At 56.4% G+C, this 27621-nt stretch overlaps 1 protein-coding gene across 1 annotated transcript in view; it reads right to left on the bottom strand.

The window, feature by feature from the left end:
• MUC16 (mucin 16, cell surface associated) overlaps positions 1-27621 on the bottom strand; it is a 121306-nt gene that overhangs the window by 42632 nt on the left and 51053 nt on the right. The window contains exons 4-5 of the mRNA XM_088178981.1: positions 15227-15312; positions 11231-11281 (exon numbers count right to left, since the gene is read on the bottom strand). Coding sequence (XP_088035107.1) covers positions 11231-11281; positions 15227-15312 — 137 coding nt within the window. The remainder of the gene's footprint in view (positions 1-11230; positions 11282-15226; positions 15313-27621) is intronic.

A 27621-nucleotide genomic window follows, 5' to 3' on the forward strand; every position in this document is an offset into this window, starting at 1 on the left:
CAGAAGTAGAGGTTGTCTCCGACGCGGTGCTGATACTTGAAGTTGTGCTAAGAGCTGGGGAACTGGACTCCAGAGTAGAGCTCTCAGTAGAGGAAGAGGTGGTGGCAGAAGTTGGGCTTGTCCCAGGAGAAGCAGTTGATGTTTGTGCTCGGACCTCAGAGGTCGCAGTTCTTTCTGTGGCTTCAGAGGTGACCTGGAAACGAGCGGGTGTCTCAGCAGGACTGGTTGTCATGGGAGTGGTGGCTGCAGTCGTTAGGCTGGAGATTTCTGCTGTAGTCGAGAGAATTGTTGAGGTTGTCACAAGTGGAGACGTCTCTGGCCGAGGTGAGGAGGCTGAAGCCGTCGACCCAGGCTGAGATGTGGAGTGCGCAGCCGTGGTGCTCTCTTCCGGCCTGGTGGTGGTGGTGGACACTGTGGTGGATTCAACGGGTGATGTGGCCTGACCAGCTGCTGTGGAGGTTGTCTGAAGAGCAGTGCTGCTGGAGGGTGTAGCTGTGGTGGGGTTTGTGGAAGTGATCTCCTGAGTAGAGCTCGGCAGATGAGCAGAGCTGGTGGCAGAAGTTGGGCTTGTCCCTGGAGCAGAAGACATCGTCTGTGTAAGGACCGTGGTGCTGGCGGGTGTTTCCTCTGTTGCTGCACCCGTGACGTGCTCACGCATGGAAGTGTCCGTGAGGATGGACTCCCCTGAAGTGGCGGCTGAAGTCTTCAATTTTGAGGTTTGTTCTGCTGTCGAGAGGACAGTGGAGGTTGTCTCCAATGAAGACTTGTCTGCTCTAGTGGAAGAGGCTGGAGTCGAAGACTCGGGACGCGATGTGGACTGTGTAGCCGAGGTGGAGAATTCCGTTGTCACAGAGCTGGGCCCAGTGCTGGTCTCAAAGTTGGAGGTAGACGTAGCAGCAGAAGTAGAGGTTGTCTCCGACGCGGTGCTGATACTTGAAGTTGTGCTAAGAGCTGGGGAACTGGACTCCAGAGTTGAGCTCTCAGTAGAGGAAGAGGTGGTGGCAGAAGTTGGGCTTGTCCCAGGAGAAGCAGTTGATGTTTGTGCTCGGACCTCAGAGGTCGCAGTTCTTTCTGTGGCTTCAGAGGTGACCTGGAAACGAGCGGGTGTCTCAGCAGGACTGGTTGTCATGGGAGTGGTGGCTGCAGTCGTTAGGCTGGAGATTTCTGCTGTAGTCGAGAGAATTGTTGAGGTTGTCACAAGTGGAGACGTCTCTGGCCGAGGTGAGGAGGCTGAAGCCGTCGACCCAGGCTGAGATGTGGAGTGCGCAGCCGTGGTGCTCTCTTCCGGCCTGGTGGTGGTGGTGGACACTGTGGTGGATTCAACGGGTGATGTGGCCTGACCAGCTGCTGTGGAGGTTGTCTGAAGAGCAGTGCTGCTGGAGGGTGTAGCTGTGGTGGGGTTTGTGGAAGTGATCTCCTGAGTAGAGCTCGGCAGATGAGCAGAGCTGGTGGCAGAAGTTGGGCTTGTCCCTGGAGCAGAAGACATCGTCTGTGTAAGGACCGTGGTGCTGGCGGGTGTTTCCTCTGTTGCTGCACCCGTGACGTGCTCACGCATGGAAGTGTCCGTGAGGATGGACTCCCCTGAAGTGGCGGCTGAAGTCTTCAATTTTGAGGTTTGTTCTGCTGTCGAGAGGACAGTGGAGGTTGTCTCCAATGAAGACTTGTCTGCTCTAGTGGAAGAGGCTGGAGTCGAAGACTCGGGACGCGATGTGGACTGTGTAGCCGAGGTGGAGAATTCCGTTGTCACGGAGCTGGGCCCAGTGCTGGTCTCAGAGTTGGAGGTAGACGTAGCAGCAGAAGTAGAGGTTGTCTCCGACGCGATGCTGATACTTGAAGTTGTGCTAAGAGCTGGGGAACTGGACTCCAGAGTAGAGCTCTCAGTAGAGGAAGAGGTGGTGGCAGAAGTTGGGCTTGTCCCAGGAGAAGCAGTTGATGTTTGTGCTCGGACCTCAGATGTTGCAGTTCTTTCTGTGGCTTCAGAGGTGACCTGGAAACGAGCGGGTGTCTCAGCAGGACTGGTTGTCATGGGAGTGGTGGCTGAAGTCGTTAGGCTGGAGATTTCTGCTGTAGTCGAGAGAATTGTTGAGGTTGTCACAAGTGGAGACGTCTCTGGCCGAGGTGAGGAGGCTGAAGCCGTCGACCCAGGCTGAGATGTGGAGTGCGCAGCCGTGGTGCTCTCTTCCAGCCTGGTGGTGGTGGTGGTGGACACTGTGGTGGATTCAACGGGTGATGTGGCCTGACCAGCTGCTGTGGAGGTTGTCTGAAGAGCAGTGCTGCTGGAGGGTGTAGCTGTGGTGGGGTTTGTGGAAGTGATCTCCTGAGTAGAGCTCGGCGGATGAGCAGAGCTGGTGGCAGAAGTTGGGCTTGTCCCTGGAGCAGAAGACATCGTCTGTGTAAGGACCGTGGTGCTGGCGGGTGTTTCCTCTGTTGCTGCACCCGTGACGTGCTCACGCATGGAAGTGTCCGTGAGGATGGACTCCCCTGAAGTGGCGGCTGAAGTCTTCAATTTTGAGGTTTGTTCTGCTGTCGAGAGGACAGTGGAGGTTGTCTCCAATGAAGACTTGTCTGCTCTAGTGGAAGAGGCTGGAGTCGAAGACTCGGGACGCGATGTGGACTGTGTAGCCGAGGTGGAGAATTCCGTTGTCACGGAGCTGGGCCCAGTGCTGGTCTCAAAGTTGGAGGTAGACGTAGCAGCAGAAGTAGAGGTTGTCTCCGACGCGGTGCTGATACTTGAAGTTGTGCTAAGAGCTGGGGAACTGGACTCCAGAGTAGAGCTCTCAGTAGAGGAAGAGGTGGTGGCAGAAGTTGGGCTTGTCCCAGGAGAAGCAGTTGATGTTTGTGCTCGGACCTCAGAGGTCGCAGTTCTTTCTGTGGCTTCAGAGGTGACCTGGAAACGAGCGGGTGTCTCAGCAGGACTGGTTGTCATGGGAGTGGTGGCTGCAGTCGTTAGGCTGGAGATTTCTGCTGTAGTCGAGAGAATTGTTGAGGTTGTCACAAGTGGAGACGTCTCTGGCCGAGGTGAGGAGGCTGAAGCCGTCGACCCAGGCTGAGATGTGGAGTGCGCAGCCGTGGTGCTCTCTTCCGGCCTGGTGGTGGTGGTGGTGGACACTGTGGTGGATTCAACGGGTGATGTGGCCTGACCAGCTGCTGTGGAGGTTGTCTGAAGAGCAGTGCTGCTGGAGGGTGTAGCTGTGGTGGGGTTTGTGGAAGTGATCTCCTGAGTAGAGCTCGGCGGATGAGCAGAGCTGGTGGCAGAAGTTGGGCTTGTCCCAGGAGAAGCAGTTGATGTTTGTGCTCGGACCTCAGAGGTTACAGTTCTTTCTGTGGCTTCAGAGGTTACCTGGAAACGAGCAGGTGTCTCAGCAGGACTGGTTGTCATGGGAGTGGTGGCTGAAGTCGTTAGGCTGGAGATTTCTGCTGTAGTCGAGAGAATTGTTGAGGTTGTCACAAGTGGAGACGTCTCTGGCCGAGGTGAGGAGGCTGAAGCCGTCGACCCAGGCTGAGATGTGGAGTGCGCAGCCGTGGTGCTCTCTTCCAGCCTGGTGGTGGTGGTGGTGGACACTGTGGTGGATTCAACGGGTGATGTGGCCTGACCAGCTGCTGTGGAGGTTGTCTGAAGAGCAGTGCTGCTGGAGGGTGTAGCTGTGGTGGGGTTTGTGGAAGTGATCTCCTGAGTAGAGCTCGGCGGATGAGCAGAGCTGGTGGCAGAAGTTGGGCTTGTCCCTGGAGCAGAAGACATCGTCTGTGTAAGGACCGTGGTGCTGGCGGGTGTTTCCTCTGTTGCTGCACCCGTGACGTGCTCACGCATGGAAGTGTCCGTGAGGATGGACTCCCCTGAAGTGGCGGCTGAAGTCTTCAATTTTGAGGTTTGTTCTGCTGTCGAGAGGACAGTGGAGGTTGTCTCCAATGAAGACTTGTCTGCTCTAGTGGAAGAGGCTGGAGTCGAAGACTCGGGACGCGATGTGGACTGTGTAGCCGAGGTGGAGAATTCCGTTGTCACGGAGCTGGGCCCAGTGCTGGTCTCAAAGTTGGAGGTAGACGTAGCAGCAGAAGTAGAGGTTGTCTCCGACGCGGTGCTGATACTTGAAGTTGTGCTAAGAGCTGGGGAACTGGACTCCAGAGTAGAGCTCTCAGTAGAGGAAGAGGTGGTGGCAGAAGTTGGGCTTGTCCCAGGAGAAGCAGTTGATGTTTGTGCTCGGACCTCAGAGGTCGCAGTTCTTTCTGTGGCTTCAGAGGTGACCTGGAAACGAGCGGGTGTCTCAGCAGGACTGGTTGTCATGGGAGTGGTGGCTGCAGTCGTTAGGCTGGAGATTTCTGCTGTAGTCGAGAGAATTGTTGAGGTTGTCACAAGTGGAGACGTCTCTGGCCGAGGTGAGGAGGCTGAAGCCGTCGACCCAGGCTGAGATGTGGAGTGCGCAGCCGTGGTGCTCTCTTCCGGCCTGGTGGTGGTGGTGGACACTGTGGTGGATTCAACGGGTGATGTGGCCTGACCAGCTGCTGTGGAGGTTGTCTGAAGAGCAGTGCTGCTGGAGGGTGTAGCTGTGGTGGGGTTTGTGGAAGTGATCTCCTGAGTAGAGCTCGGCAGATGAGCAGAGCTGGTGGCAGAAGTTGGGCTTGTCCCTGGAGCAGAAGACATCGTCTGTGTAAGGACCGTGGTGCTGGCGGGTGTTTCCTCTGTTGCTGCACCCGTGACGTGCTCACGCATGGAAGTGTCCGTGAGGATGGACTCCCCTGAAGTGGCGGCTGAAGTCTTCAATTTTGAGGTTTGTTCTGCTGTCGAGAGGACAGTGGAGGTTGTCTCCAATGAAGACTTGTCTGCTCTAGTGGAAGAGGCTGGAGTCGAAGACTCGGGACGCGATGTGGACTGTGTAGCCGAGGTGGAGAATTCCGTTGTCACGGAGCTGGGCCCAGTGCTGGTCTCAGAGTTGGAGGTAGACGTAGCAGCAGAAGTAGAGGTTGTCTCCGACGCGATGCTGATACTTGAAGTTGTGCTAAGAGCTGGGGAACTGGACTCCAGAGTAGAGCTCTCAGTAGAGGAAGAGGTGGTGGCAGAAGTTGGGCTTGTCCCAGGAGAAGCAGTTGATGTTTGTGCTCGGACCTCAGAGGTCGCAGTTCTTTCTGTGGCTTCAGAGGTGACCTGGAAACGAGCGGGTGTCTCAGCAGGACTGGTTGTCATGGGAGTGGTGGCTGCAGTCGTTAGGCTGGAGATTTCTGCTGTAGTCGAGAGAATTGTTGAGGTTGTCACAAGTGGAGACGTCTCTGGCCGAGGTGAGGAGGCTGAAGCCGTCGACCCAGGCTGAGATGTGGAGTGCGCAGCCGTGGTGCTCTCTTCCGGGCTGGTGGTGGTGGACACTGTGGTGGATTCAACGGGTGATGTGGCCTGACCAGCTGCTGTGGAGGTTGTCTGAAGAGCAGTGCTGCTGGAGGGTGTAGCTGTGGTGGGGTTTGTGGAAGTGATCTCCTGAGTAGAGCTCGGCGGATGAGCAGAGCTGGTGGCAGAAGTTGGGCTTGTCCCAGGAGAAGCAGTTGATGTTTGTGCTCGGACCTCAGAGGTTACAGTTCTTTCTGTGGCTTCAGAGGTGACCTGGAAACGAGCGGGTGTCTCAGCAGGACTGGTTGTCATGGGAGTGGTGGCTGAAGTCGTTAGGCTGGAGATTTCTGCTGTAGTCGAGAGAATTGTTGAGGTTGTCACAAGTGGAGACGTCTCTGGCCGAGGTGAGGAGGCTGAAGCCGTCGACCCAGGCTGAGATGTGGAGTGCGCAGCCGTGGTGCTCTCTTCCAGCCTGGTGGTGGTGGTGGTGGACACTGTGGTGGATTCAACGGGTGATGTGGCCTGACCAGCTGCTGTGGAGGTTGTCTGAAGAGCAGTGCTGCTGGAGGGTGTAGCTGTGGTGGGGTTTGTGGAAGTGATCTCCTGAGTAGAGCTCGGCGGATGAGCAGAGCTGGTGGCAGAAGTTGGGCTTGTCCCTGGAGCAGAAGACATCGTCTGTGTAAGGACCGTGGTGCTGGCGGGTGTTTCCTCTGTTGCTGCACCCGTGACGTGCTCACGCATGGAAGTGTCCGTGAGGATGGACTCCCCTGAAGTGGCGGCTGAAGTCTTCAATTTTGAGGTTTGTTCTGCTGTCGAGAGGACAGTGGAGGTTGTCTCCAATGAAGACTTGTCTGCTCTAGTGGAAGAGGCTGGAGTCGAAGACTCGGGACGCGATGTGGACTGTGTAGCCGAGGTGGAGAATTCCGTTGTCACGGAGCTGGGCCCAGTGCTGGTCTCAAAGTTGGAGGTAGACGTAGCAGCAGAAGTAGAGGTTGTCTCCGACGCGGTGCTGATACTTGAAGTTGTGCTAAGAGCTGGGGAACTGGACTCCAGAGTAGAGCTCTCAGTAGAGGAAGAGGTGGTGGCAGAAGTTGGGCTTGTCCCAGGAGAAGCAGTTGATGTTTGTGCTCGGACCTCAGAGGTCGCAGTTCTTTCTGTGGCTTCAGAGGTGACCTGGAAACGAGCGGGTGTCTCAGCAGGACTGGTTGTCATGGGAGTGGTGGCTGCAGTCGTTAGGCTGGAGATTTCTGCTGTAGTCGAGAGAATTGTTGAGGTTGTCACAAGTGGAGACGTCTCTGGCCGAGGTGAGGAGGCTGAAGCCGTCGACCCAGGCTGAGATGTGGAGTGCGCAGCCGTGGTGCTCTCTTCCGGCCTGGTGGTGGTGGTGGACACTGTGGTGGATTCAACGGGTGATGTGGCCTGACCAGCTGCTGTGGAGGTTGTCTGAAGAGCAGTGCTGCTGGAGGGTGTAGCTGTGGTGGGGTTTGTGGAAGTGATCTCCTGAGTAGAGCTCGGCGGATGAGCAGAGCTGGTGGCAGAAGTTGGGCTTGTCCCTGGAGCAGAAGACATCGTCTGTGTAAGGACCGTGGTGCTGGCGGGTGTTTCCTCTGTTGCTGCACGCGTGACGTGCTCACGCATGGAAGTGTCCGTGAGGATGGACTCCCCTGAAGTGGCGGCTGAAGTCTTCAATTTTGAGGTTTGTTCTGCTGTCGAGAGGACAGTGGAGGTTGTCTCCAATGAAGACTTGTCTGCTCTAGTGGAAGAGGCTGGAGTCGAAGACTCGGGACGCGATGTGGACTGTGTAGCCGAGGTGGAGAATTCCGTTGTCACGGAGCTGGGCCCAGTGCTGGTCTCAGAGTTGGAGGTAGACGTAGCAGCAGAAGTAGAGGTTGTCTCCGACGCGATGCTGATACTTGAAGTTGTGCTAAGAGCTGGGGAACTGGACTCCAGAGTAGAGCTCTCAGTAGAGGAAGAGGTGGTGGCAGAAGTTGGGCTTGTCCCAGGAGAAGCAGTTGATGTTTGTGCTCGGACCTCAGAGGTCGCAGTTCTTTCTGTGGCTTCAGAGGTGACCTGGAAACGAGCGGGTGTCTCAGCAGGACTGGTTGTCATGGGAGTGGTGGCTGAAGTCGTTAGGCTGGAGATTTCTGCTGTAGTCGAGAGAATTGTTGAGGTTGTCACAAGTGGAGACGTCTCTGGCCGAGGTGAGGAGGCTGAAGCCGTCGACCCAGGCTGAGATGTGGAGTGCGCAGCCGTGGTGCTCTCTTCCGGTCTGGTGGTGGTGGTGGACACTGTGGTGGATTCAACGGGTGATGTGGCCTGACCAGCTGCTGTGGAGGTTGTCTGAAGAGCAGTGCTGCTGGAGGGTGTAGCTGTGGTGGGGTTTGTGGAAGTGATCTCCTGAGTAGAGCTCGGCGGATGAGCAGAGCTGGTGGCAGAAGTTGGGCTTGTCCCTGGAGCAGAAGACATCGTCTGTGTAAGGACCGTGGTGCTGGCGGGTGTTTCCTCTGTTGCTGCACCCGTGACGTGCTCACGCATGGAAGTGTCCGTGAGGATGGACTCCCCTGAAGTGGCGGCTGAAGTCTTCAATTTTGAGGTTTGTTCTGCTGTCGAGAGGACAGTGGAGGTTGTCTCCAATGAAGACTTGTCTGCTCTAGTGGAAGAGGCTGGAGTCGAAGACTCGGGACGCGATGTGGACTGTGTAGCCGAGGTGGAGAATTCCGTTGTCACGGAGCTGGGCCCAGTGCTGGTCTCAAAGTTGGAGGTAGACGTAGCAGCAGAAGTAGAGGTTGTCTCCGACGCGGTGCTGATACTTGAAGTTGTGCTAAGAGCTGGGGAACTGGACTCCAGAGTTGAGCTCTCAGTAGAGGAAGAGGTGGTGGCAGAAGTTGGGCTTGTCCCAGGAGAAGCAGTTGATGTTTGTGCTCGGACCTCAGAGGTCGCAGTTCTTTCTGTGGCTTCAGAGGTGACCTGGAAACGAGCGGGTGTCTCAGCAGGACTGGTTGTCATGGGAGTGGTGGCTGAAGTCGTTAGGCTGGAGATTTCTGCTGTAGTCGAGAGAATTGTTGAGGTTGTCACAAGTGGAGACGTCTCTGGCCGAGGTGAGGAGGCTGAAGCCGTCGACCCAGGCTGAGATGTGGAGTGCGCAGCCGTGGTGCTCTCTTCCGGACTGGTGGTGGTGGTGGACACTGTGGTGGATTCAACGGGTGATGTGGCCTGACCAGCTGCTGTGGAGGTTGTCTGAAGAGCAGTGCTGCTGGAGGGTGTAGCTGTGGTGGCGTTTGTGGAAGTGATCTCCTGAGTAGAGCTCGGCGGATGAGCAGAGCTGGTGGCAGAAGTTGGGCTTGTCCCAGGAGAAGCAGTTGATGTTTGTGCTCGGACCTCAGAGGTCGCAGTTCTTTCTGTGGCTTCAGAGGTGACCTGGAAACGAGCGGGTGTCTCAGCAGGACTGGTTGTCATGGGAGTGGTGGCTGAAGTTTTTAGGCTGGAGATTTGTGCTGTAGTCGAGAGAATTGTTGAGGTTGTCACAAGTGGAGACGTCTCTGGCCGAAGTGAGGAGGCTGAAGCTGTCGACCCAGGCTGAGATGTGGAGTGCGCAGCTGTGGTGCTCTCTTCCGGCCTGGTGGTGGTGGTGGTGGACACTGTGGTGGATTCAACGGGTGATGTGGCCTGACCAGCTGCTGTGGAGGTTGTCTGAAGAGCAGTGCTGCTGGAGGGTGTAGCTGTGGTGGGGTTTGTGGAAGTGATCTCCTGAGTAGAGCTCGGCGGATGAGCAGAGCTGGTGGCAGAAGTTGGGCTTGTCCCAGGAGAAGCAGTTGATGTTTGTGCTCGGACCTCAGAGGTCGCAGTTCTTTCTGTGGCTTCAGAGGTGACCTGGAAACGAGCGGGTGTCTCAGCAGGACTGGTTGTCATGGGAGTGGTGGCTGCAGTCGTTAGGCTGGAGATTTCTGCTGTAGTCGAGAGAATTGTTGAGGTTGTCACAAGTGGAGACGTCTCTGGCCGAGGTGAGGAGGCTGAAGCCGTCGACCCAGGCTGAGATGTGGAGTGCGCAGCCGTGGTGCTCTCTTCCGGCCTGGTGGTGGTGGACACTGTGGTGGATTCAACGGGTGATGTGGCCTGACCAGCTGCTGTGGAGGTTGTCTGAAGAGCAGTGCTGCTGGAGGGTGTAGCTGTGGTGGGGTTTGTGGAAGTGATCTCCTGAGTAGAGCTCGGCGGTTGAGCAGAGCTGGTGGCAGAAGTTGGGCTTGTCCCAGGAGAAGCAGTTGATGTTTGTGCTCGGACCTCAGAGGTTACAGTTCTTTCTGTGGCTTCAGAGGTGACCTGGAAACGAGCGGGTGTCTCAGCAGGACTGGTTGTCATGGGAGTGGTGGCTGCAGTCGTTAGGCTGGAGATTTCTGCTGTAGTCGAGAGAATTGTTGAGGTTGTCACAAGTGGAGACGTCTCTGGCCAAGGTGAGGAGGCTGAAGCTGTCGACCCAGGCTGAGATGTGGAGTGCACAGCCGTGGTGCTCTGTTCTGGCCTGGTGGTCGTGGACACTGTGGTGGATTCAACGGGTGATGTGGCCTGACCAGCTGCTGTGGAGGTTGTCTGAAGAGCAGTGCTGCTGGAGGGTGTAGCTGTGGTGGGGTTTGTGGAAGTGATCTCCTGAGTAGAGCTCGGCGGATGAGCAGAGCTGGTGGCAGAAGTTGGGCTTGTCCCTGGAGCAGAAGACATCGTCTGTGTAAGGACCGTGGTGCTGGCGGGTGTTTCCTCTGTTGCTGCACCCGTGACGTGCTCACGCATGGAAGTGTCCGTGAGGATGGACTCCCCTGAAGTGGCGGCTGAAGTCTTCAATTTTGAGGTTTGTTCTGCTGTCGAGAGGACAGTGGAGGTTGTCTGCAATGAAGACTTGTCTGCTCTAGTGGAAGAGGCTGGAGTCGAAGACTCGGGACGCGATGTGGACTGTGTAGCCGAGGTGGAGAATTCCGTTGTCACGGAGCTGGGCCCAGTGCTGGTCTCAAAGTTGGAGGTAGACGTAGCAGCAGAAGTAGAGGTTGTCTCCGACGCGGTGCTGATACTTGAAGTTGTGTAAAGAGCTGGGGAACTGGACTCCAGAGTAGAGCTCTCAGTAGAGGAAGAGGTGGTGGCAGAAGTTGGGCTTGTCCCAGGAGAAGCAGTTGATGTTTGTGCTCGGACCTCAGAGGTCGCAGTTCTTTCTGTGGCTTCAGAGGTGACCTGGAAACGAGCGGGTGTCTCAGCAGGACTGGTTGTCATGGGAGTGGTGGCTGAAGTTTTTAGGCTGGAGATTTGTGCTGTAGTCGAGAGAATTGTTGAGGTTGTCACAAGTGGAGACGTCTCTGGCCGAGGTGAGGAGGCTGAAGCTGTCGACCCAGGCTGAGATGTGGAGTGCGCAGCCGTGGTGCTCTCTTCCGGTCTGGTGGTGCTGGTGGACACTGTGGTGGATTCAACGGGTGATGTGGCCTGACCAGCTGCTGTGGAGGTTGTCTGAAGAGCAGTGCTGCTGGAGGGTGTAGCTGTGGTGGCGTTTGTGGAAGTGATCTCCTGAGTAGAGCTCGGCGGATGAGCAGAGCTGGTGGCAGAAGTTGGGCTTGTCCCAGGAGAAGCAGTTGATGTTTGTGCTCGGACCTCAGAGGTTACAGTTCTTTCTGTGGCTTCAGAGGTGACCTGGAAACGAGCGGGTGTCTCAGCAGGACTGGTTGTCATGGGAGTGGTGGCTGAAGTCGTTAGGCTGGAGATTTCTGCTGTAGTCGGGAGAATTGTTGAGGTTGTCACAAGTGGAGACGTCTCTGGCCGAGGTGAGGAGGCTGAAGCCGTCGACCCAGGCTGAGATGTGGAGTGCGCAGCCGTGGTGCTCTCTTCCGGTCTGGTGGTGCTGGTGGACACTGTGGTGGATTCAACGGGTGATGTGGCCTGACCAGCTGCTGTGGATGTTGTCTGAAGAGCAGTGCTGCTGGAGGGTGTAGCTGTGGTGGGGTTTGTGGAAGTGATCACCTGAGTAGAGCTCGGCGGATGAGCCGAGCTGGTGGCAGAAGTTGGGCTTGTCCCTGGAGCAGAAGACATCGTCTGTGTAAGGACCGTGGTGCTGGCGGGTGTTTCCTCTGTTGCTGCACCCGTGACGTGCTCACGCATGGAAGTGTCCGTGAGGATGGACTCCCCTGAAGTGGCGGCTGAAGTCTTCAATTTTGAGGTTTGTTCTGCTGTCGAGAGGACAGTGGAGGTTGTCTCCAATGAAGACTTGTCTGCTCTAGTGGAAGAGGCTGGAGTCGAAGACTCGGGACGCGATGTGGACTGTGTAGCCGAGGTGGAGAATTCCGTTGTCACGGAGCTGGGCCCAGTGCTGGTCTCAAAGTTGGAGGTAGGCGTAGCAGCAGAAGTAGAGGTTGTCTCCGACGCGGTGCTGATACTTGAAGTTGTGTAAAGAGCTGGGGAACTGGACTCCAGAGTAGAGCTCTCAGTAGAGGAAGAGGTGGTGGCAGAAGTTGGGCTTGTCCCAGGAGAAGCAGTTGATGTTTGTGCTCGGACCTCAGAGGTCGCAGTTCTTTCTGTGGCTTCAGAGGTGACCTGGAAACGAGCGGGTGTCTCAGCAGGACTGGTTGTCATGGGAGTGGTGGCTGAAGTCGTTAGGCTGGAGATTTCTGCTGTAGTCGAGAGAATTGTTGAGGTTGTCACAAGTGGAGACGTCTCTGGCCGAGGTGAGGAGGCTGAAGCCGTCGACCCAGGCTGAGATGTGGAGTGCGCAGCCGTGGTGCTCTCTTCCGGCCTGGTGGTGGTGGTGGTGGACACTGTGGTGGATTCAACGGGTGATGTGGCCTGACCAGCTGCTGTGGAGGTTGTCTGAAGAGCAGTGCTGCTGGAGGGTGTAGCTGTGGTGGGGTTTGTGGAAGTGATCTCCTGAGTAGAGCTCGGCGGATGAGCAGAGCTGGTGGCAGAAGTTGGGCTTGTCCCTGGAGCAGAAGACATCGTCTGTGTAAGGACCGTGGTGCTGGCGGGTGTTTCCTCTGTTGCTGCACCCGTGACGTGCTCACGCATGGAAGTGTCCGTGAGGATGGACTCCCCTGAAGTGGCGGCTGAAGTCTTCAATTTTGAGGTTTGTTCTGCTGTCGAGAGGACAGTGGAGGTTGTCTCCAATGAAGACTTGTCTGCTCTAGTGGAAGAGGCTGGAGTCGAAGACTCGGGACGCGATGTGGACTGTGTAGCCGAGGTGGAGAATTCCGTTGTCACGGAGCTGGGCCCAGTGCTGGTCTCAAAGTTGGAGGTAGACGTAGCAGCAGAAGTAGAGGTTGTCTCCGACGCGGTGCTGATACTTGAAGTTGTGCTAAGAGCTGGGGAACTGGACTCCAGAGTAGAGCTCTCAGTAGAGGAAGAGGTGGTGGCAGAAGTTGGGCTTGTCCCAGGAGAAGCAGTTGATGTTTGTGCTCGGACCTCAGAGGTCGCAGTTCTTTCTGTGGCTTCAGAGGTGACCTGGAAACGAGCGGGTGTCTCAGCAGGACTGGTTGTCATGGGAGTGGTGGCTGCAGTCGTTAGGCTGGAGATTTCTGCTGTAGTCGAGAGAATTGTTGAGGTTGTCACAAGTGGAGACGTCTCTGGCCGAGGTGAGGAGGCTGAAGCCGTCGACCCAGGCTGAGATGTGGAGTGCGCAGCCGTGGTGCTCTCTTCCGGCCTGGTGGTGGTGGTGGACACTGTGGTGGATTCAACGGGTGATGTGGCCTGACCAGCTGCTGTGGAGGTTGTCTGAAGAGCAGTGCTGCTGGAGGGTGTAGCTGTGGTGGGGTTTGTGGAAGTGATCTCCTGAGTAGAGCTCGGCGGATGAGCAGAGCTGGTGGCAGAAGTTGGGCTTGTCCCTGGAGCAGAAGACATCGTCTGTGTAAGGACCGTGGTGCTGGCGGGTGTTTCCTCTGTTGCTGCACCCGTGACGTGCTCACGCATGGAAGTGTCCGTGAGGATGGACTCCCCTGAAGTGGCGGCTGAAGTCTTCAATTTTGAGGTTTGTTCTGCTGTCGAGAGGACAGTGGAGGTTGTCTCCAATGTAGACTTGTCTGCTCTAGTGGAAGAGGCTGGAGTCGAAGACTCGGGACGCGATGTGGACTGTGTAGCCGAGGTGGAGAATTCCGTTGTCACGGAGCTGGAACCAGTGCTGGTCTCAGAGTTGGAGGTAGACGTAGCAGCAGAAGTAGAGGTTGTCTCCGACGCGATGCTGATACTTGAAGTTGTGCTAAGAGCTGGGGAACTGGACTCCAGAGTAGAGCTCTCAGTAGAGGAAGAGGTGGTGGCAGAAGTTGGGCTTGTCCCAGGAGAAGCAGTTGATGTTTGTGCTCGGACCTCAGAGGTCGCAGTTCTTTCTGTGGCTTCAGAGGTGACCTGGAAACGAGCGGGTGTCTCAGCAGGACTGGTTGTCATGGGAGTGGTGGCTGCAGTCGTTAGGCTGGAGATTTCTGCTGTAGTCGAGAGAATTGTTGAGGTTGTCACAAGTGGGGACGTCTCTGGCCGAGGTGAGGAGGCTGAAGCCGTCGACCCAGGCTGAGATGTGGAGTGCGCAGCCGTGGTGCTCTCTTCCGGTCTGGTGGTGGTGGTGGACACTGTGGTGGATTCAACGGGTGATGTGGCCTGACCAGCTGCTGTGGAGGTTGTCTGAAGAGCAGTGCTGCTGGAGGGTGTAGCTGTGGTGGGGTTTGTGGAAGTGATCTCCTGAGTAGAGCTCGGCGGATGAGCAGAGCTGGTGGCAGAAGTTGGGCTTGTCCCTGGAGCAGAAGACATCGTCTGTGTAAGGACCGTGGTGCTGGCGGGTGTTTCCTCTGTTGCTGCACCCGTGACGTGCTCACGCATGGAAGTGTCCGTGAGGATGGACTCCCCTGAAGTGGCGGCTGAAGTCTTCAATTTTGAGGTTTGTTCTGCTGTCGAGAGGACAGTGGAGGTTGTCTCCAATGAAGACTTGTCTGCTCTAGTGGAAGAGGCTGGAGTCGAAGACTCGGGACGCGATGTGGACTGTGTAGCCGAGGTGGAGAATTCCGTTGTCACGGAGCTGGGCCCAGTGCTGGTCTCAAAGTTGGAGGTAGACGTAGCAGCAGAAGTAGAGGTTGTCTCCGACGCGGTGCTGATACTTGAAGTTGTGCTAAGAGCTGGGGAACTGGACTCCAGAGTTGAGCTCTCAGTAGAGGAAGAGGTGGTGGCAGAAGTTGGGCTTGTCCCAGGAGAAGCAGTTGATGTTTGTGCTCGGACCTCAGAGGTCGCAGTTCTTTCTGTGGCTTCAGAGGTGACCTGGAAACGAGCGGGTGTCTCAGCAGGACTGGTTGTCATGGGAGTGGTGGCTGAAGTCGTTAGGCTGGAGATTTCTGCTGTAGTCGAGAGAATTGTTGAGGTTGTCACAAGTGGAGACGTCTCTGGCCGAGGTGAGGAGGCTGAAGCCGTCGACCCAGGCTGAGATGTGGAGTGCGCAGCCGTGGTGCTCTCTTCCGGCCTGGTGGTGGTGGTGGACACTGTGGTGGATTCAACGGGTGATGTGGCCTGACCAGCTGCTGTGGAGGTTGTCTGAAGAGCAGTGCTGCTGGAGGGTGTAGCTGTGGTGGGGTTTGTGGAAGTGATCTCCTGAGTAGAGCTCGGCGGATGAGCAGAGCTGGTGGCAGAAGTTGGGCTTGTCCCAGGAGAAGCAGTTGATGTTTGTGCTCGGACCTCAGAGGTCGCAGTTCTTTCTGTGGCTTCAGAGGTGACCTGGAAACGAGCGGGTGTCTCAGCAGGACTGGTTGTCATGGGAGTGGTGGCTGAAGTCGTTAGGCTGGAGATTTCTGCTGTAGTCGAGAGAATTGTTGAGGTTGTCACAAGTGGAGATGTCTCTGGCCGAGGTGAGGAGGCTGAAGCCGTCGACCCAGGCTGAGATGTGGAGTGCGCAGCCGTGGTGCTCTCTTCCGGTCTGGTGGTGCTGGTGGACACTGTGGTGGATTCAACGGGTGATGTGGCCTGACCAGCTGCTGTGGATGTTGTCTGAAGAGCAGTGCTGCTGGAGGGTGTAGCTGTGGTGGGGTTTGTGGAAGTGATCTCCTGAGTAGAGCTCGGCGGATGAGCAGAGCTGGTGGCAGAAGTTGGGCTTGTCCCTGGAGCAGAAGACATCGTCTGTGTAAGGACCGTGGTGCTGGCGGGTGTTTCCTCTGTTGCTGCACCCGTGACGTGCTCACGCATGGAAGTGTCCGTGAGGATGGACTCCCCTGAAGTGGCGGCTGAAGTCTTCAATTTTGAGGTTTGTTCTGCTGTCGAGAGGACAGTGGAGGTTGTCTCCAATGAAGACTTGTCTGCTCTAGTGGAAGAGGCTGGAGTCGAAGACTCGGGACGCGATGTGGACTGTGTAGCCGAGGTGGAGAATTCCGTTGTCACGGAGCTGGGCCCAGTGCTGGTCTCAAAGTTGGAGGTAGACGTAGCAGCAGAAGTAGAGGTTGTCTCCGATGCGGTGCTGATACTTGAAGTTGTGTAAAGAGCTGGGGAACTGGACTCCAGAGTAGAGCTCTCAGTAGAGGAAGAGGTGGTGGCAGAAGTTGGGCTTGTCCCAGGAGAAGCAGTTGATGTTTGTGCTCGGACCTCAGAGGTCGCAGTTCTTTCTGTGGCTTCAGAGGTGACCTGGAAACGAGCGGGTGTCTCAGCAGGACTGGTTGTCATGGGAGTGGTGGCTGAAGTCGTTAGGCTGGAGATTTCTGCTGTAGTCGAGAGAATTGTTGAGGTTGTCACAAGTGGAGACGTCTCTGGCCAAGGTGAGGAGGCTGAAGCCGTCGACCCAGGCTGAGATGTGGAGTGCGCAGCCGTGGTGCTCTCTTCCGGCCTGGTGGTGGTGGTGGACACTGTGGTGGATTCAACGGGTGATGTGGCCTGACCAGCTGCTGTGGAGGTTGTCTGAAGAGCAGTGCTGCTGGAGGGTGTAGCTGTGGTGGGGTTTGTGGAAGTGATCTCCTGAGTAGAGCTCGGTGGATGAGCAGAGCTGGTGGCAGAAGTTGGGCTTGTCCCAGGAGAAGCAGTTGATGTTTGTGCTCGGACCTCAGAGGTCGCAGTTCTTTCTGTGGCTTCAGATGTGACCTGGAAACGAGCGGGTGTCTCAGCAGGACTGGTTGTCATGGGAGTGGTGGCTGAAGTCGTTAGGCTGGAGATTTCTGCTGTAGTCAAGAGAATTGTTGAGGTTGTCACAAGTGGAGACGTCTCTGGCCAAGGTGAGGAGGCTGAAGCTGTCGACCCAGGCTGAGATGTGGAGTGCACAGCCGTGGTGCTCTGTTCTGGCCTGGTGGTGCTGGTGGACACTGTGGTGGATTCAACGGGTGATGTGGCCTGACCAGCTGCTGTGGAGGTTGTCTGAAGAGCAGTGCTGCTGGAGGGTGTAGCTGTGGTGGGGTTTGTGGAAGTGATCTCCTGAGTAGAGCTCGGCGGATGAGCAGAGCTGGTGGCAGAAGTTGGGCTTGTCCCTGGAGCAGAAGACATCGTCTGTGTAAGGACCGTGGTGCTGGCGGGTGTTTCCTCTGTTGCTGCACCCGTGACGTGCTCACGCATGGAAGTGTCCGTGAGGATGGACTCCCCTGAAGTGGCGGCTGAAGTCTTCAATTTTGAGGTTTGTTCTGCTGTCGAGAGGACAGTGGAGGTTGTCTCCAATGTAGACTTGTCTGCTCTAGTGGAAGAGGCTGGAGTCGAAGACTCGGGACGCGATGTGGACTGTGTAGCCGAGGTGGAGAATTCCGTTGTCACGGAGCTGGGCCCAGTGCTGGTCTCAGAGTTGGAGGTAGACGTAGCAGCAGAAGTAGAGGTTGTCTCCGACGCGATGCTGATACTTGAAGTTGTGCTAAGAGCTGGGGAACTGGACTCCAGAGTAGAGCTCTCAGTAGAGGAAGAGGTGGTGGCAGAAGTTGGGCTTGTCCCAGGAGAAGCAGTTGATGTTTGTGCTCGGACCTCAGAGGTCGCAGTTCTTTCTGTGGCTTCAGAGGTGACCTGGAAACGAGCGGGTGTCTCAGCAGGACTGGTTGTCATGGGAGTGGTGGCTGAAGTCGTTAGGCTGGAGATTTCTGCTGTAGTCGAGAGAATTGTTGAGGTTGTCACAAGTGGGGACGTCTCTGGCCGAGGTGAGGAGGCTGAAGCCGTCGACCCAGGCTGAGATGTGGAGTGCGCAGCCGTGGTGCTCTCTTCCGGTCTGGTGGTGCTGGTGGACACTGTGGTGGATTCAACGGGTGATGTGGCCTGACCAGCTGCTGTGGAGGTTGTCTGAAGAGCAGTGCTGCTGGAGGGTGTAGCTGTGGTGGGGTTTGTGGAAGTGATCTCCTGAGTAGAGCTCGGCGGATGAGCAGAGCTGGTGGCAGAAGTTGGGCTTGTCCCTGGAGCAGAAGACATCGTCTGTGTAAGGACCGTGGTGCTGGCGGGTGTTTCCTCTGTTGCTGCACCCGTGACGTGCTCACGCATGGAAATGTCCGTGAGGATGGACTCCCCTGAAGTGGCGGCTGAAGTCTTCAATTTTGAGGTTTGTTCTGCTGTCGAGAGGACAGTGGAGGTTGTCTCCAATGAAGACTTGTCTGCTCTAGTGGAAGAGGCTGGAGTCGAAGACTCGGGACGCGATGTGGACTGTGTAGCCGAGGTGGAGAATTCCGTTGTCACGGAGCTGGGCCCAGTGCTGGTCTCAGAGTTGGAGGTAGACGTAGCAGCAGAAGTAGAGGTTGTCTCCGACGCGGTGCTGATACTTGAAGTTGTGCTAAGAGCTGGGGAACTGGACTCCAGTGTAGAGCTCTCAGTAGAGGAAGAGGTGGTGGCAGAAGTTGGGCTTGTCCCAGGAGAAGCAGTTGATGTTTGTGCTCGGACCTCAGAGGTCGCAGTTCTTTCTGTGGCTTCAGAGGTGACCTGGAAACGAGCGGGTGTCTCAGCAGGACTGGTTGTCATGGGAGTGGTGGCTGAAGTCGTTAGGCTGGAGATTTCTGCTGTAGTCGAGAGAATTGTTGAGGTTGTCACAAGTGGAGACGTCTCTGGCCAAGGTGAGGAGGCTGAAGCCGTCGACCCAGGCTGAGATGTGGAGTGCGCAGCCGTGGTGCTCTCTTCCGGCCTGGTGGTGCTGGTGGACACTGTGGTGGATTCAACGGGTGATGTGGCCTGACCAGCTGCTGTGGATGTTGTCTGAAGAGCAGTGCTGCTGGAGGGTGTAGCTGTGGTGGGGTTTGTGGAAGTGATCTCCTGAGTAGAGCTCGGCGGATGAGCAGAGCTGGTGGCAGAAGTTGGGCTTGTCCCTGGAGCAGAAGACATCGTCTGTGTAAGGACCGTGGTGCTGGCGGGTGTTTCCTCTGTTGCTGCACCCGTGACGTGCTCACGCATGGAAGTGTCCGTGAGGATGGACTCCCCTGAAGTGGCGGCTGAAGTCTTCAATTTTGAGGTTTGTTCTGCTGTCGAGAGGACAGTGGAGGTTGTCTCCAATGAAGACTTGTCTGCTCTAGTGGAAGAGGCTGGAGTCGAAGACTCGGGACGCGATGTGGACTGTGTAGCCGAGGTGGAGAATTCCGTTGTCACGGAGCTGGGCCCAGTGCTGGTCTCAAAGTTGGAGGTAGACGTAGCAGCAGAAGTAGAGGTTGTCTCCGACGCGATGCTGATACTTGAAGTTGTGCTAAGAGCTGGGGAACTGGACTCCAGAGTAGAGCTCTCAGTAGAGGAAGAGGTGGTGGCAGAAGTTGGGCTTGTCCCAGGAGAAGCAGTTGATGTTTGTGCTCGGACCTCAGAGGTCGCAGTTCTTTCTGTGGCTTCAGAGGTGACCTGGAAACGAGCGGGTGTCTCAGCAGGACTGGTTGTCATGGGAGTGGTGGCTGAAGTCGTTAGGCTGGAGATTTCTGCTGTAGTCGAGAGAATTGTTGAGGTTGTCACAAGTGGGGACGTCTCTGGCCGAGGTGAGGAGGCTGAAGCCGTCGACCCAGGCTGAGATGTGGAGTGCGCAGCCGTGGTGCTCTCTTCCGGTCTGGTGGTGGTGGTGGACACTGTGGTGGATTCAACGGGTGATGTGGCCTGACCAGCTGCTGTGGAGGTTGTCTGAAGAGCAGTGCTGCTGGAGGGTGTAGCTGTGGTGGGGTTTGTGGAAGTGATCTCCTGAGTAGAGCTCGGCGGATGAGCAGAGCTGGTGGCAGAAGTTGGGCTTGTCCCTGGAGCAGAAGACATCGTCTGTGTAAGGACCGTGGTGCTGGCGGGTGTTTCCTCTGTTGCTGCACCCGTGACGTGCTCACGCATGGAAGTGTCCGTGAGGATGGACTCCCCTGAAGTGGCGGCTGAAGTCTTCAATTTTGAGGTTTGTTCTGCTGTCGAGAGGACAGTGGAGGTTGTCTCCAATGAAGACTTGTCTGCTCTAGTGGAAGAGGCTGGAGTCGAAGACTCGGGACGCGATGTGGACTGTGTAGCCGAGGTGGAGAATTCCGTTGTCACGGAGCTGGGCCCAGTGCTGGTCTCAAAGTTGGAGGTAGACGTAGCAGCAGAAGTAGAGGTTGTCTCCGATGCGGTGCTGATACTTGAAGTTGTGCTAAGAGCTGGGGAACTGGACTCCAGAGTTGAGCTCTCAGTAGAGGAAGAGGTGGTGGCAGAAGTTGGGCTTGTCCCAGGAGAAGCAGTTGATGTTTGTGCTCGGACCTCAGAGGTCGCAGTTCTTTCTGTGGCTTCAGAGGTGACCTGGAAACGAGCGGGTGTCTCAGCAGGACTGGTTGTCATGGGAGTGGTGGCTGAAGTCGTTAGGCTGGAGATTTCTGCTGTAGTCGAGAGAATTGTTGAGGTTGTCACAAGTGGAGACGTCTCTGGCCGAGGTGAGGAGGCTGAAGCCGTCGACCCAGGCTGAGATGTGGAGTGCGCAGCCGTGGTGCTCTCTTCCGGCCTGGTGGTGGTGGTGGACACTGTGGTGGATTCAACGGGTGATGTGGCCTGACCAGCTGCTGTGGAGGTTGTCTGAAGAGCAGTGCTGCTGGAGGGTGTAGCTGTGGTGGCGTTTGTGGAAGTGATCTCCTGAGTAGAGCTCGGCGGATGAGCAGAGCTGGTGGCAGAAGTTGGGCTTGTCCCAGGAGAAGCAGTTGATGTTTGTGCTCGTACCTCAGAGGTCGCAGTTCTTTCTGTGGCTTCAGAGGTGACCTGGAAACGAGCGGGTGTCTCAGCAGGACTGGTTGTCATGGGAGTGGTGGCTGAAGTCGTTAGGCTGGAGATTTCTGCTGTAGCCGAGAGAATTGTTGAGGTTGTCACAAGTGGAGATGTCTCTGGCCGAGGTGAGGAGGCTGAAGCCGTCGACCCAGGCTGAGATGTGGAGTGCGCAGCCGTGGTGCTCTCTTCCGGTCTGGTGGTGGTGGTGGACACTGTGGTGGATTCAACGGGTGATGTGGCCTGACCAGCTGCTGTGGAGGTTGTCTGAAGAGCAGTGCTGCTGGAGGGTGTAGCTGTGGTGGGGTTTGTGGAAGTGATCTCCTGAGTAGAGCTCGGCGGATGAGCAGAGCTGGTGGCAGAAGTTGGGCTTGTCCCTGGAGCAGAAGACATCGTCTGTGTAAGGACCGTGGTGCTGGCGGGTGTTTCCTCTGTTGCTGCACCCGTGACGTGCTCACGCATGGAAGTGTCCGTGAGGATGGACTCCCCTGAAGTGGCGGCTGAAGTCTTCAATTTTGAGGTTTGTTCTGCTGTCGAGAGGACAGTGGAGGTTGTCTCCAATGAAGACTTGTCTGCTCTAGTGGAAGAGGCTGGAGTCGAAGACTCGGGACGCGATGTGGACTGTGTAGCCGAGGTGGAGAATTCCGTTGTCACGGAGCTGGGCCCAGTGCTGGTCTCAAAGTTGGAGGTAGGCGTAGCAGCAGAAGTAGAGGTTGTCTCCGACGCGGTGCTGATACTTGAAGTTGTGCTAAGAGCTGGGGAACTGGACTCCAGTGTAGAGCTCTCAGTAGAGGAAGAGGTGGTGGCAGAAGTTGGGCTTGTCCCAGGAGAAGCAGTTGATGTTTGTGCTCGGACCTCAGAGGTCGCAGTTCTTTCTGTGGCTTCAGAGGTGACCTGGAAACGAGCGGGTGTCTCAGCAGGACTGGTTGTCATGGGAGTGGTGGCTGAAGTCGTTAGGCTGGAGATTTCTGCTGTAGTCGAGAGAATTGTTGAGGTTGTCACAAGTGGAGACGTCTCTGGCCAAGGTGAGGAGGCTGAAGCCGTCGACCCAGGCTGAGATGTGGAGTGCGCAGCCGTGGTGCTCTCTTCCGGCCTGGTGGTGGTGGTGGACACTGTGGTGGATTCAACGGGTGATGTGGCCTGACCAGCTGCTGTGGAGGTTGTCTGAAGAGCAGTGCTGCTGGAGGGTGTAGCTGTGGTGGGGTTTGCGGAAGTGATCTCCTGAGTAGAGCTCGGCGGATGAGCAGAGCTGGTGGCAGAAGTTGGGCTTGTCCCAGGAGAAGCAGTTGATGTTTGTGCTCGGACCTCAGAGGTCGCAGTTCTTTCTGTGGCTTCAGAGGTGACCTGGAAACGAGCGGCTGTCTCAGCAGGACTGGTTGTCATGGGAGTGGTGGCTGAAGTCGTTAGGCTGGAGATTTCTGCTGTAGTCAAGAGAATTGTTGAGGTTGTCACAAGTGGAGACGTCTCTGGCCAAGGTGAGGAGGCTGAAGCTGTCGACCCAGGCTGAGATGTGGAGTGCACAGCCGTGGTGCTCTGTTCTGGCCTGGTGATGCTGGTGGACACTGTGGTGGATTCAACGGGTGATGTGGCCTGACCAGCTGCTGTGGAGGTTGTCTGAAGAGCAGTGCTGCTGGAGGGTGTAGCTGTGGTGGGGTTTGTGGAAGTGATCTCCTGAGTAGAGCTCGGCGGATGAGCAGAGCTGGTGGCAGAAGTTGGGCTTGTCCCTGGAGCAGAAGACATCGTCTGTGTAAGGACCGTGGTGCTGGCGGGTGTTTCCTCTGTTGCTGCACCCGTGACGTGCTCACGCATGGAAGTGTCCGTGAGGATGGACTCCCCTGAAGTGGCGGCTGAAGTCTTCAATTTTGAGGTTTGTTCTGCTGTCGAGAGGACAGTGGAGGTTGTCTCCAATGAAGACTTGTCTGCTCTAGTGGAAGAGGCTGGAGTCGAAGACTCGGGACGCGATGTGGACTGTGTAGCCGAGGTGGAGAATTCCGTTGTCACGGAGCTGGGCCCAGTGCTGGTCTCAGAGTTGGAGGTAGACGTAGCAGCAGAAGTAGAGGTTGTCTCCGACGCGGTGCTGATACTTGAAGTTGTGCTAAGAGCTGGGGAACTGGACTCCAGAGTAGAGCTCTCAGTAGAGGAAGAGGTGGTGGCAGAAGTTGGGCTTGTCCCAGGAGAAGCAGTTGATGTTTGTGCTCGGACCTCAGAGGTCGCAGTTCTTTCTGTGGCTTCAGAGGTGACCTGGAAACGAGCGGGTGTCTCAGCAGGACTGGTTGTCATGGGAGTGGTGGCTGAAGTCGTTAGGCTGGAGATTTCTGCTGTAGTCGAGAGAATTGTTGAGGTTGTCACAAGTGGGGACGTCTCTGGCCGAGGTGAGGAGGCTGAAGCCGTCGACCCAGGCTGAGATGTGGAGTGCGCAGCCGTGGTGCTCTCTTCCGGTCTGGTGGTGGTGGTGGACACTGTGGTGGATTCAACGGGTGATGTGGCCTGACCAGCTGCTGTGGAGGTTGTCTGAAGAGCAGTGCTGCTGGAGGGTGTAGCTGTGGTGGGGTTTGTGGAAGTGATCTCCTGAGTAGAGCTCGGCGGATGAGCAGAGCTGGTGGCAGAAGTTGGGCTTGTCCCTGGAGCAGAAGACATCGTCTGTGTAAGGACCGTGGTGCTGGCGGGTGTTTCCTCTGTTGCTGCACCCGTGACGTGCTCACGCATGGAAGTGTCCGTGAGGATGGACTCCCCTGAAGTGGCGGCTGAAGTCTTCAATTTTGAGGTTTGTTCTGCTGTCGAGAGGACAGTGGAGGTTGTCTCCAATGAAGACTTGTCTGCTCTAGTGGAAGAGGCTGGAGTCGAAGACTCGGGACGCGATGTGGACTGTGTAGCCGAGGTGGAGAATTCCGTTGTCACGGAGCTGGGCCCAGTGCTGGTCTCAGAGTTGGAGGTAGACGTAGCAGCAGAAGTAGAGGTTGTCTCCGACGCGGTGCTGATACTTGAAGTTGTGCTAAGAGCTGGGGAACTGGACTCCAGAGTAGAGCTCTCAGTAGAGGAAGAGGTGGTGGCAGAAGTTGGGCTTGTCCCAGGAGAAGCAGTTGATGTTTGTGCTCGGACCTCAGAGGTCGCAGTTCTTTCTGTGGCTTCAGAGGTGACCTGGAAACGAGCGGGTGTCTCAGCAGGACTGGTTGTCATGGGAGTGGTGGCTGAAGTCGTTAGGCTGGAGATTTCTGCTGTAGTCGAGAGAATTGTTGAGGTTGTCACAAGTGGGGACGTCTCTGGCCGAGGTGAGGAGGCTGAAGCCGTCGACCCAGGCTGAGATGTGGAGTGCGCAGCCGTGGTGCTCTCTTCCGGTCTGGTGGTGCTGGTGGACACTGTGGTGGATTCAACGGGTGATGTGGCCTGACCAGCTGCTGTGGAGGTTGTCTGAAGAGCAGTGCTGCTGGAGGGTGTAGCTGTGGTGGGGTTTGTGGAAGTGATCTCCTGAGTAGAGCTCGGCGGATGAGCAGAGCTGGTGGCAGAAGTTGGGCTTGTCCCTGGAGCAGAAGACATCGTCTGTGTAAGGACCGTGGTGCTGGCGGGTGTTTCCTCTGTTGCTGCACCCGTGACGTGCTCACGCATGGAAGTGTCCGTGAGGATGGACTCCCCTGAAGTGGCGGCTGAAGTCTTCAATTTTGAGGTTTGTTCTGCTGTCGAGAGGACAGTGGAGGTTGTCTCCAATGAAGACTTGTCTGCTCTAGTGGAAGAGGCTGGAGTCGAAGACTCGGGACGCGATGTGGACTGTGTAGCCGAGGTGGAGAATTCCGTTGTCACGGAGCTGGGCCCAGTGCTGGTCTCAAAGTTGGAGGTAGGCGTAGCAGCAGAAGTAGAGGTTGTCTCCGACGCGGTGCTGATACTTGAAGTTGTGCTAAGAGCTGGGGAACTGGACTCCAGTGTAGAGCTCTCAGTAGAGGAAGAGGTGGTGGCAGAAGTTGGGCTTGTCCCAGGAGAAGCAGTTGATGTTTGTGCTCGGACCTCAGAGGTCGCAGTTCTTTCTGTGGCTTCAGATGTGACCTGGAAACGAGCGGGTGTCTCAGCAGGACTGGTTGTCAGGGGAGTGGTGGCTGCAGTCGTTAGGCTGGAGATTTCTGCTGTAGTCGAGAGAATTGTTGAGGTTGTCACAAGTGGAGACGTCTCTGGCCAAGGTGAGGAGGCTGAAGCCGTCGACCCAGGCTGAGATGTGGAGTGCGCAGCCGTGGTGCTCTCTTCCGGCCTGGTGGTGGTGGTGGACACTGTGGTGGATTCAACGGGTGATGTGGCCTGACCAGCTGCTGTGGAGGTTGTCTGAAGAGCAGTGCTGCTGGAGGGTGTAGCTGTGGTGGGGTTTGTGGAAGTGATCTCCTGAGTAGAGCTCGGCGGATGAGCAGAGCTGGTGGCAGAAGTTGGGCTTGTCCCAGGAGAAGCAGTTGATGTTTGTGCTCGGACCTCAGAGGTCGCAGTTCTTTCTTTGGCTTCAGATGTGACCTGGAAACGAGCGGGTGTCTCAGCAGGACTGGTTGTCATGGGAGTGGTGGCTGAAGTCGTTAGGCTGGAGATTTCTGCTGTAGTCAAGAGAATTGTTGAGGTTGTCACAAGTGGAGACGTCTCTGGCCAAGGTGAGGAGGCTGAAGCTGTCGACCCAGGCTGAGATGTGGAGTGCACAGCCGTGGTGCTCTGTTCTGGCCTGGTGGTGCTGGTGGACACTGTGGTGGATTCAACGGGTGATGTGGCCTGACCAGCTGCTGTGGAGGATGGCTGAAGAGCAGTGCTGCTGGAGGGTGTAGCTCTGGTGGGGTTTGTGGAAGTGGTCTCCTGAGTAGAGCTCGGCGGATGAGCAGAGCTGGTGGCAGAAGTTGGGCTTGTCCCTGGAGCAGAAGACATCGTCTGTGTAAGGACCGTGGTGCTGGCGGGTGTTTCCTCTGTTGCTGCACCCGTGACGTGCTCACGCATGGAAGTGTCCGTGAGGATGGACTCCCCTGAAGTGGCGGCTGAAGTCTTCAATTTTGAGGTTTGTTCTGCTGTCGAGAGGACAGTGGAGGTTGTCTCCAATGAAGACTTGTCTGCTCTAGTGGAAGAGGCTGGAGTCGAAGACTCGGGACGCGATGTGGACTGTGTAGCCGAGGTGGAGAATTCCGTTGTCACGGAGCTGGGCCCAGTGCTGGTCTCAAAGTTGGAGGTAGGCGTAGCAGCAGAAGTAGAGGTTGTCTCCGACGCGGTGCTGATACTTGAAGTTGTGCTAAGAGCTGGGGAACTGGACTCCAGAGTAGAGCTCTCAGTAGAGGAAGAGGTGGTGGCAGAAGTTGGGCTTGTCCCAGGAGAAGCAGTTGATGTTTGTGCTCGGACCTCAGAGGTCGCAGTTCTTTCTGTGGCTTCAGATGTGACCTGGAAACGAGCGGGTGTCTCAGCAGGACTGGTTGTCAGGGGAGTGGTGGCTGCAGTCGTTAGGCTGGAGATTTCTGCTGTAGTCGAGAGAATTGTTGAGGTTGTCACAAGTGGAGACGTCTCTGGCCGAGGTGAGGAGGCTGAAGCCGTCGACCCAGGCTGAGATGTGGAGTGCGCAGCCGTGGTGCTCTCTTCCGGCCTGGTGGTGCTGGTGGACACTGTGGTGGATTCAACGGGTGATGTGGCCTGACCAGCTGCTGTGGAGGTTGTCTGAAGAGCAGTGCTGCTGGAGGGTGTAGCTGTGGTGGGGTTTGTGGAAGTGATCTCCTGAGTAGAGCTCGGCAGATGAGCAGAGCTGGTGGCAGAAGTTGGGCTTGTCCCTGGAGCAGAAGACATCGTCTGTGTAAGGACCGTGGTGCTGGCGGGTGTTTCCTCTGTTGCTGCACTCGTGACGTGCTCACGCATGGAAGTGTCCGTGAGGATGGACTCCCCTGAAGTGGCGGCTGAAGTCTTCAATTTTGAGGTTTGTTCTGCTGTCGAGAGGACAGTGGAGGTTGTCTCCAATGAAGACTTGTCTGCTCTAGTGGAAGAGGCTGGAGTCGAAGACTCGGGACGCGATGTGGACTGTGTAGCCGAGGTGGAGAATTCCGTTGTCACGGAGCTGGGCCCAGTGCTGGTCTCAAAGTTGGAGGTAGGCGTAGCAGCAGAAGTAGAGGTTGTCTCCGACGCGGTGCTGATACTTGAAGTTGTGCTAAGAGCTGGGGAACTGGACTCCAGTGTAGAGCTCTCAGTAGAGGAAGAGGTGGTGGCAGAAGTTGGGCTTGTCCCAGGAGAAGCAGTTGATGTTTGTGCTCGGACCTCAGAGGTCGCAGTTCTTTCTGTGGCTTCAGAGGTGACCTGGAAACGAGCGGGTGTCTCAGCAGGACTGGTTGTCATGGGAGTGGTGGCTGAAGTCGTTAGGCTGGAGATTTCTGCTGTAGTCGAGAGAATTGTTGAGGTTGTCACAAGTGGAGACGTCTCTGGCCGAGGTGAGGAGGCTGAAGCCGTCGACCCAGGCTGAGATGTGGAGTGCGCAGCCGTGGTGCTCTCTTCCGGCCTGGTGGTGCTGGTGGACACTGTGGTGGATTCAACGGGTGATGTGGCCTGACCAGCTGCTGTGGAGGTTGTCTGAAGAGCAGTGCTGCTGGAGGGTGTAGCTGTGGTGGGGTTTGTGGAAGTGATCTCCTGAGTAGAGCTCGGCGGATGAGCAGAGCTGGTGGCAGAAGTTGGGCTTGTCCCTGGAGCAGAAGACATCGTCTGTGTAAGGACCGTGGTGCTGGCGGGTGTTTCCTCTGTTGCTGCACTCGTGACGTGCTCACGCATGGAAGTGTCCGTGAGGATGGACTCCCCTGAAGTGGCGGCTGAAGTCTTCAATTTTGAGGTTTGTTCTGCTGTCGAGAGGACAGTGGAGGTTGTCTCCAATGAAGACTTGTCTGCTCTAGTGGAAGAGGCTGGAGTCGAAGACTCGGGACGCGATGTGGACTGTGTAGCCGAGGTGGAGAATTCCGTTGTCACGGAGCTGGGCCCAGTGCTGGTCTCAAAGTTGGAGGTAGGCGTAGCAGCAGAAGTAGAGGTTGTCTCCGACGCGGTGCTGATACTTGAAGTTGTGCTAAGAGCTGGGGAACTGGACTCCAGAGTTGAGCTCTCAGTAGAGGAAGAGGTGGTGGCAGAAGTTGGGCTTGTCCCAGGAGAAGCAGTTGATGTTTGTGCTCGGACCTCAGAGGTCGCAGTTCTTTCTGTGGCTTCAGAGGTGACCTGGAAACGAGCGGGTGTCTCAGCAGGACTGGTTGTCATGGGAG

This window comes from Sturnus vulgaris, chromosome 26, assembly GCF_052056855.1.
Source record: "Sturnus vulgaris isolate bStuVul1 chromosome 26, bStuVul1.hap1, whole genome shotgun sequence".
NCBI lineage: Eukaryota > Metazoa > Chordata > Aves > Passeriformes > Sturnidae > Sturnus > Sturnus vulgaris.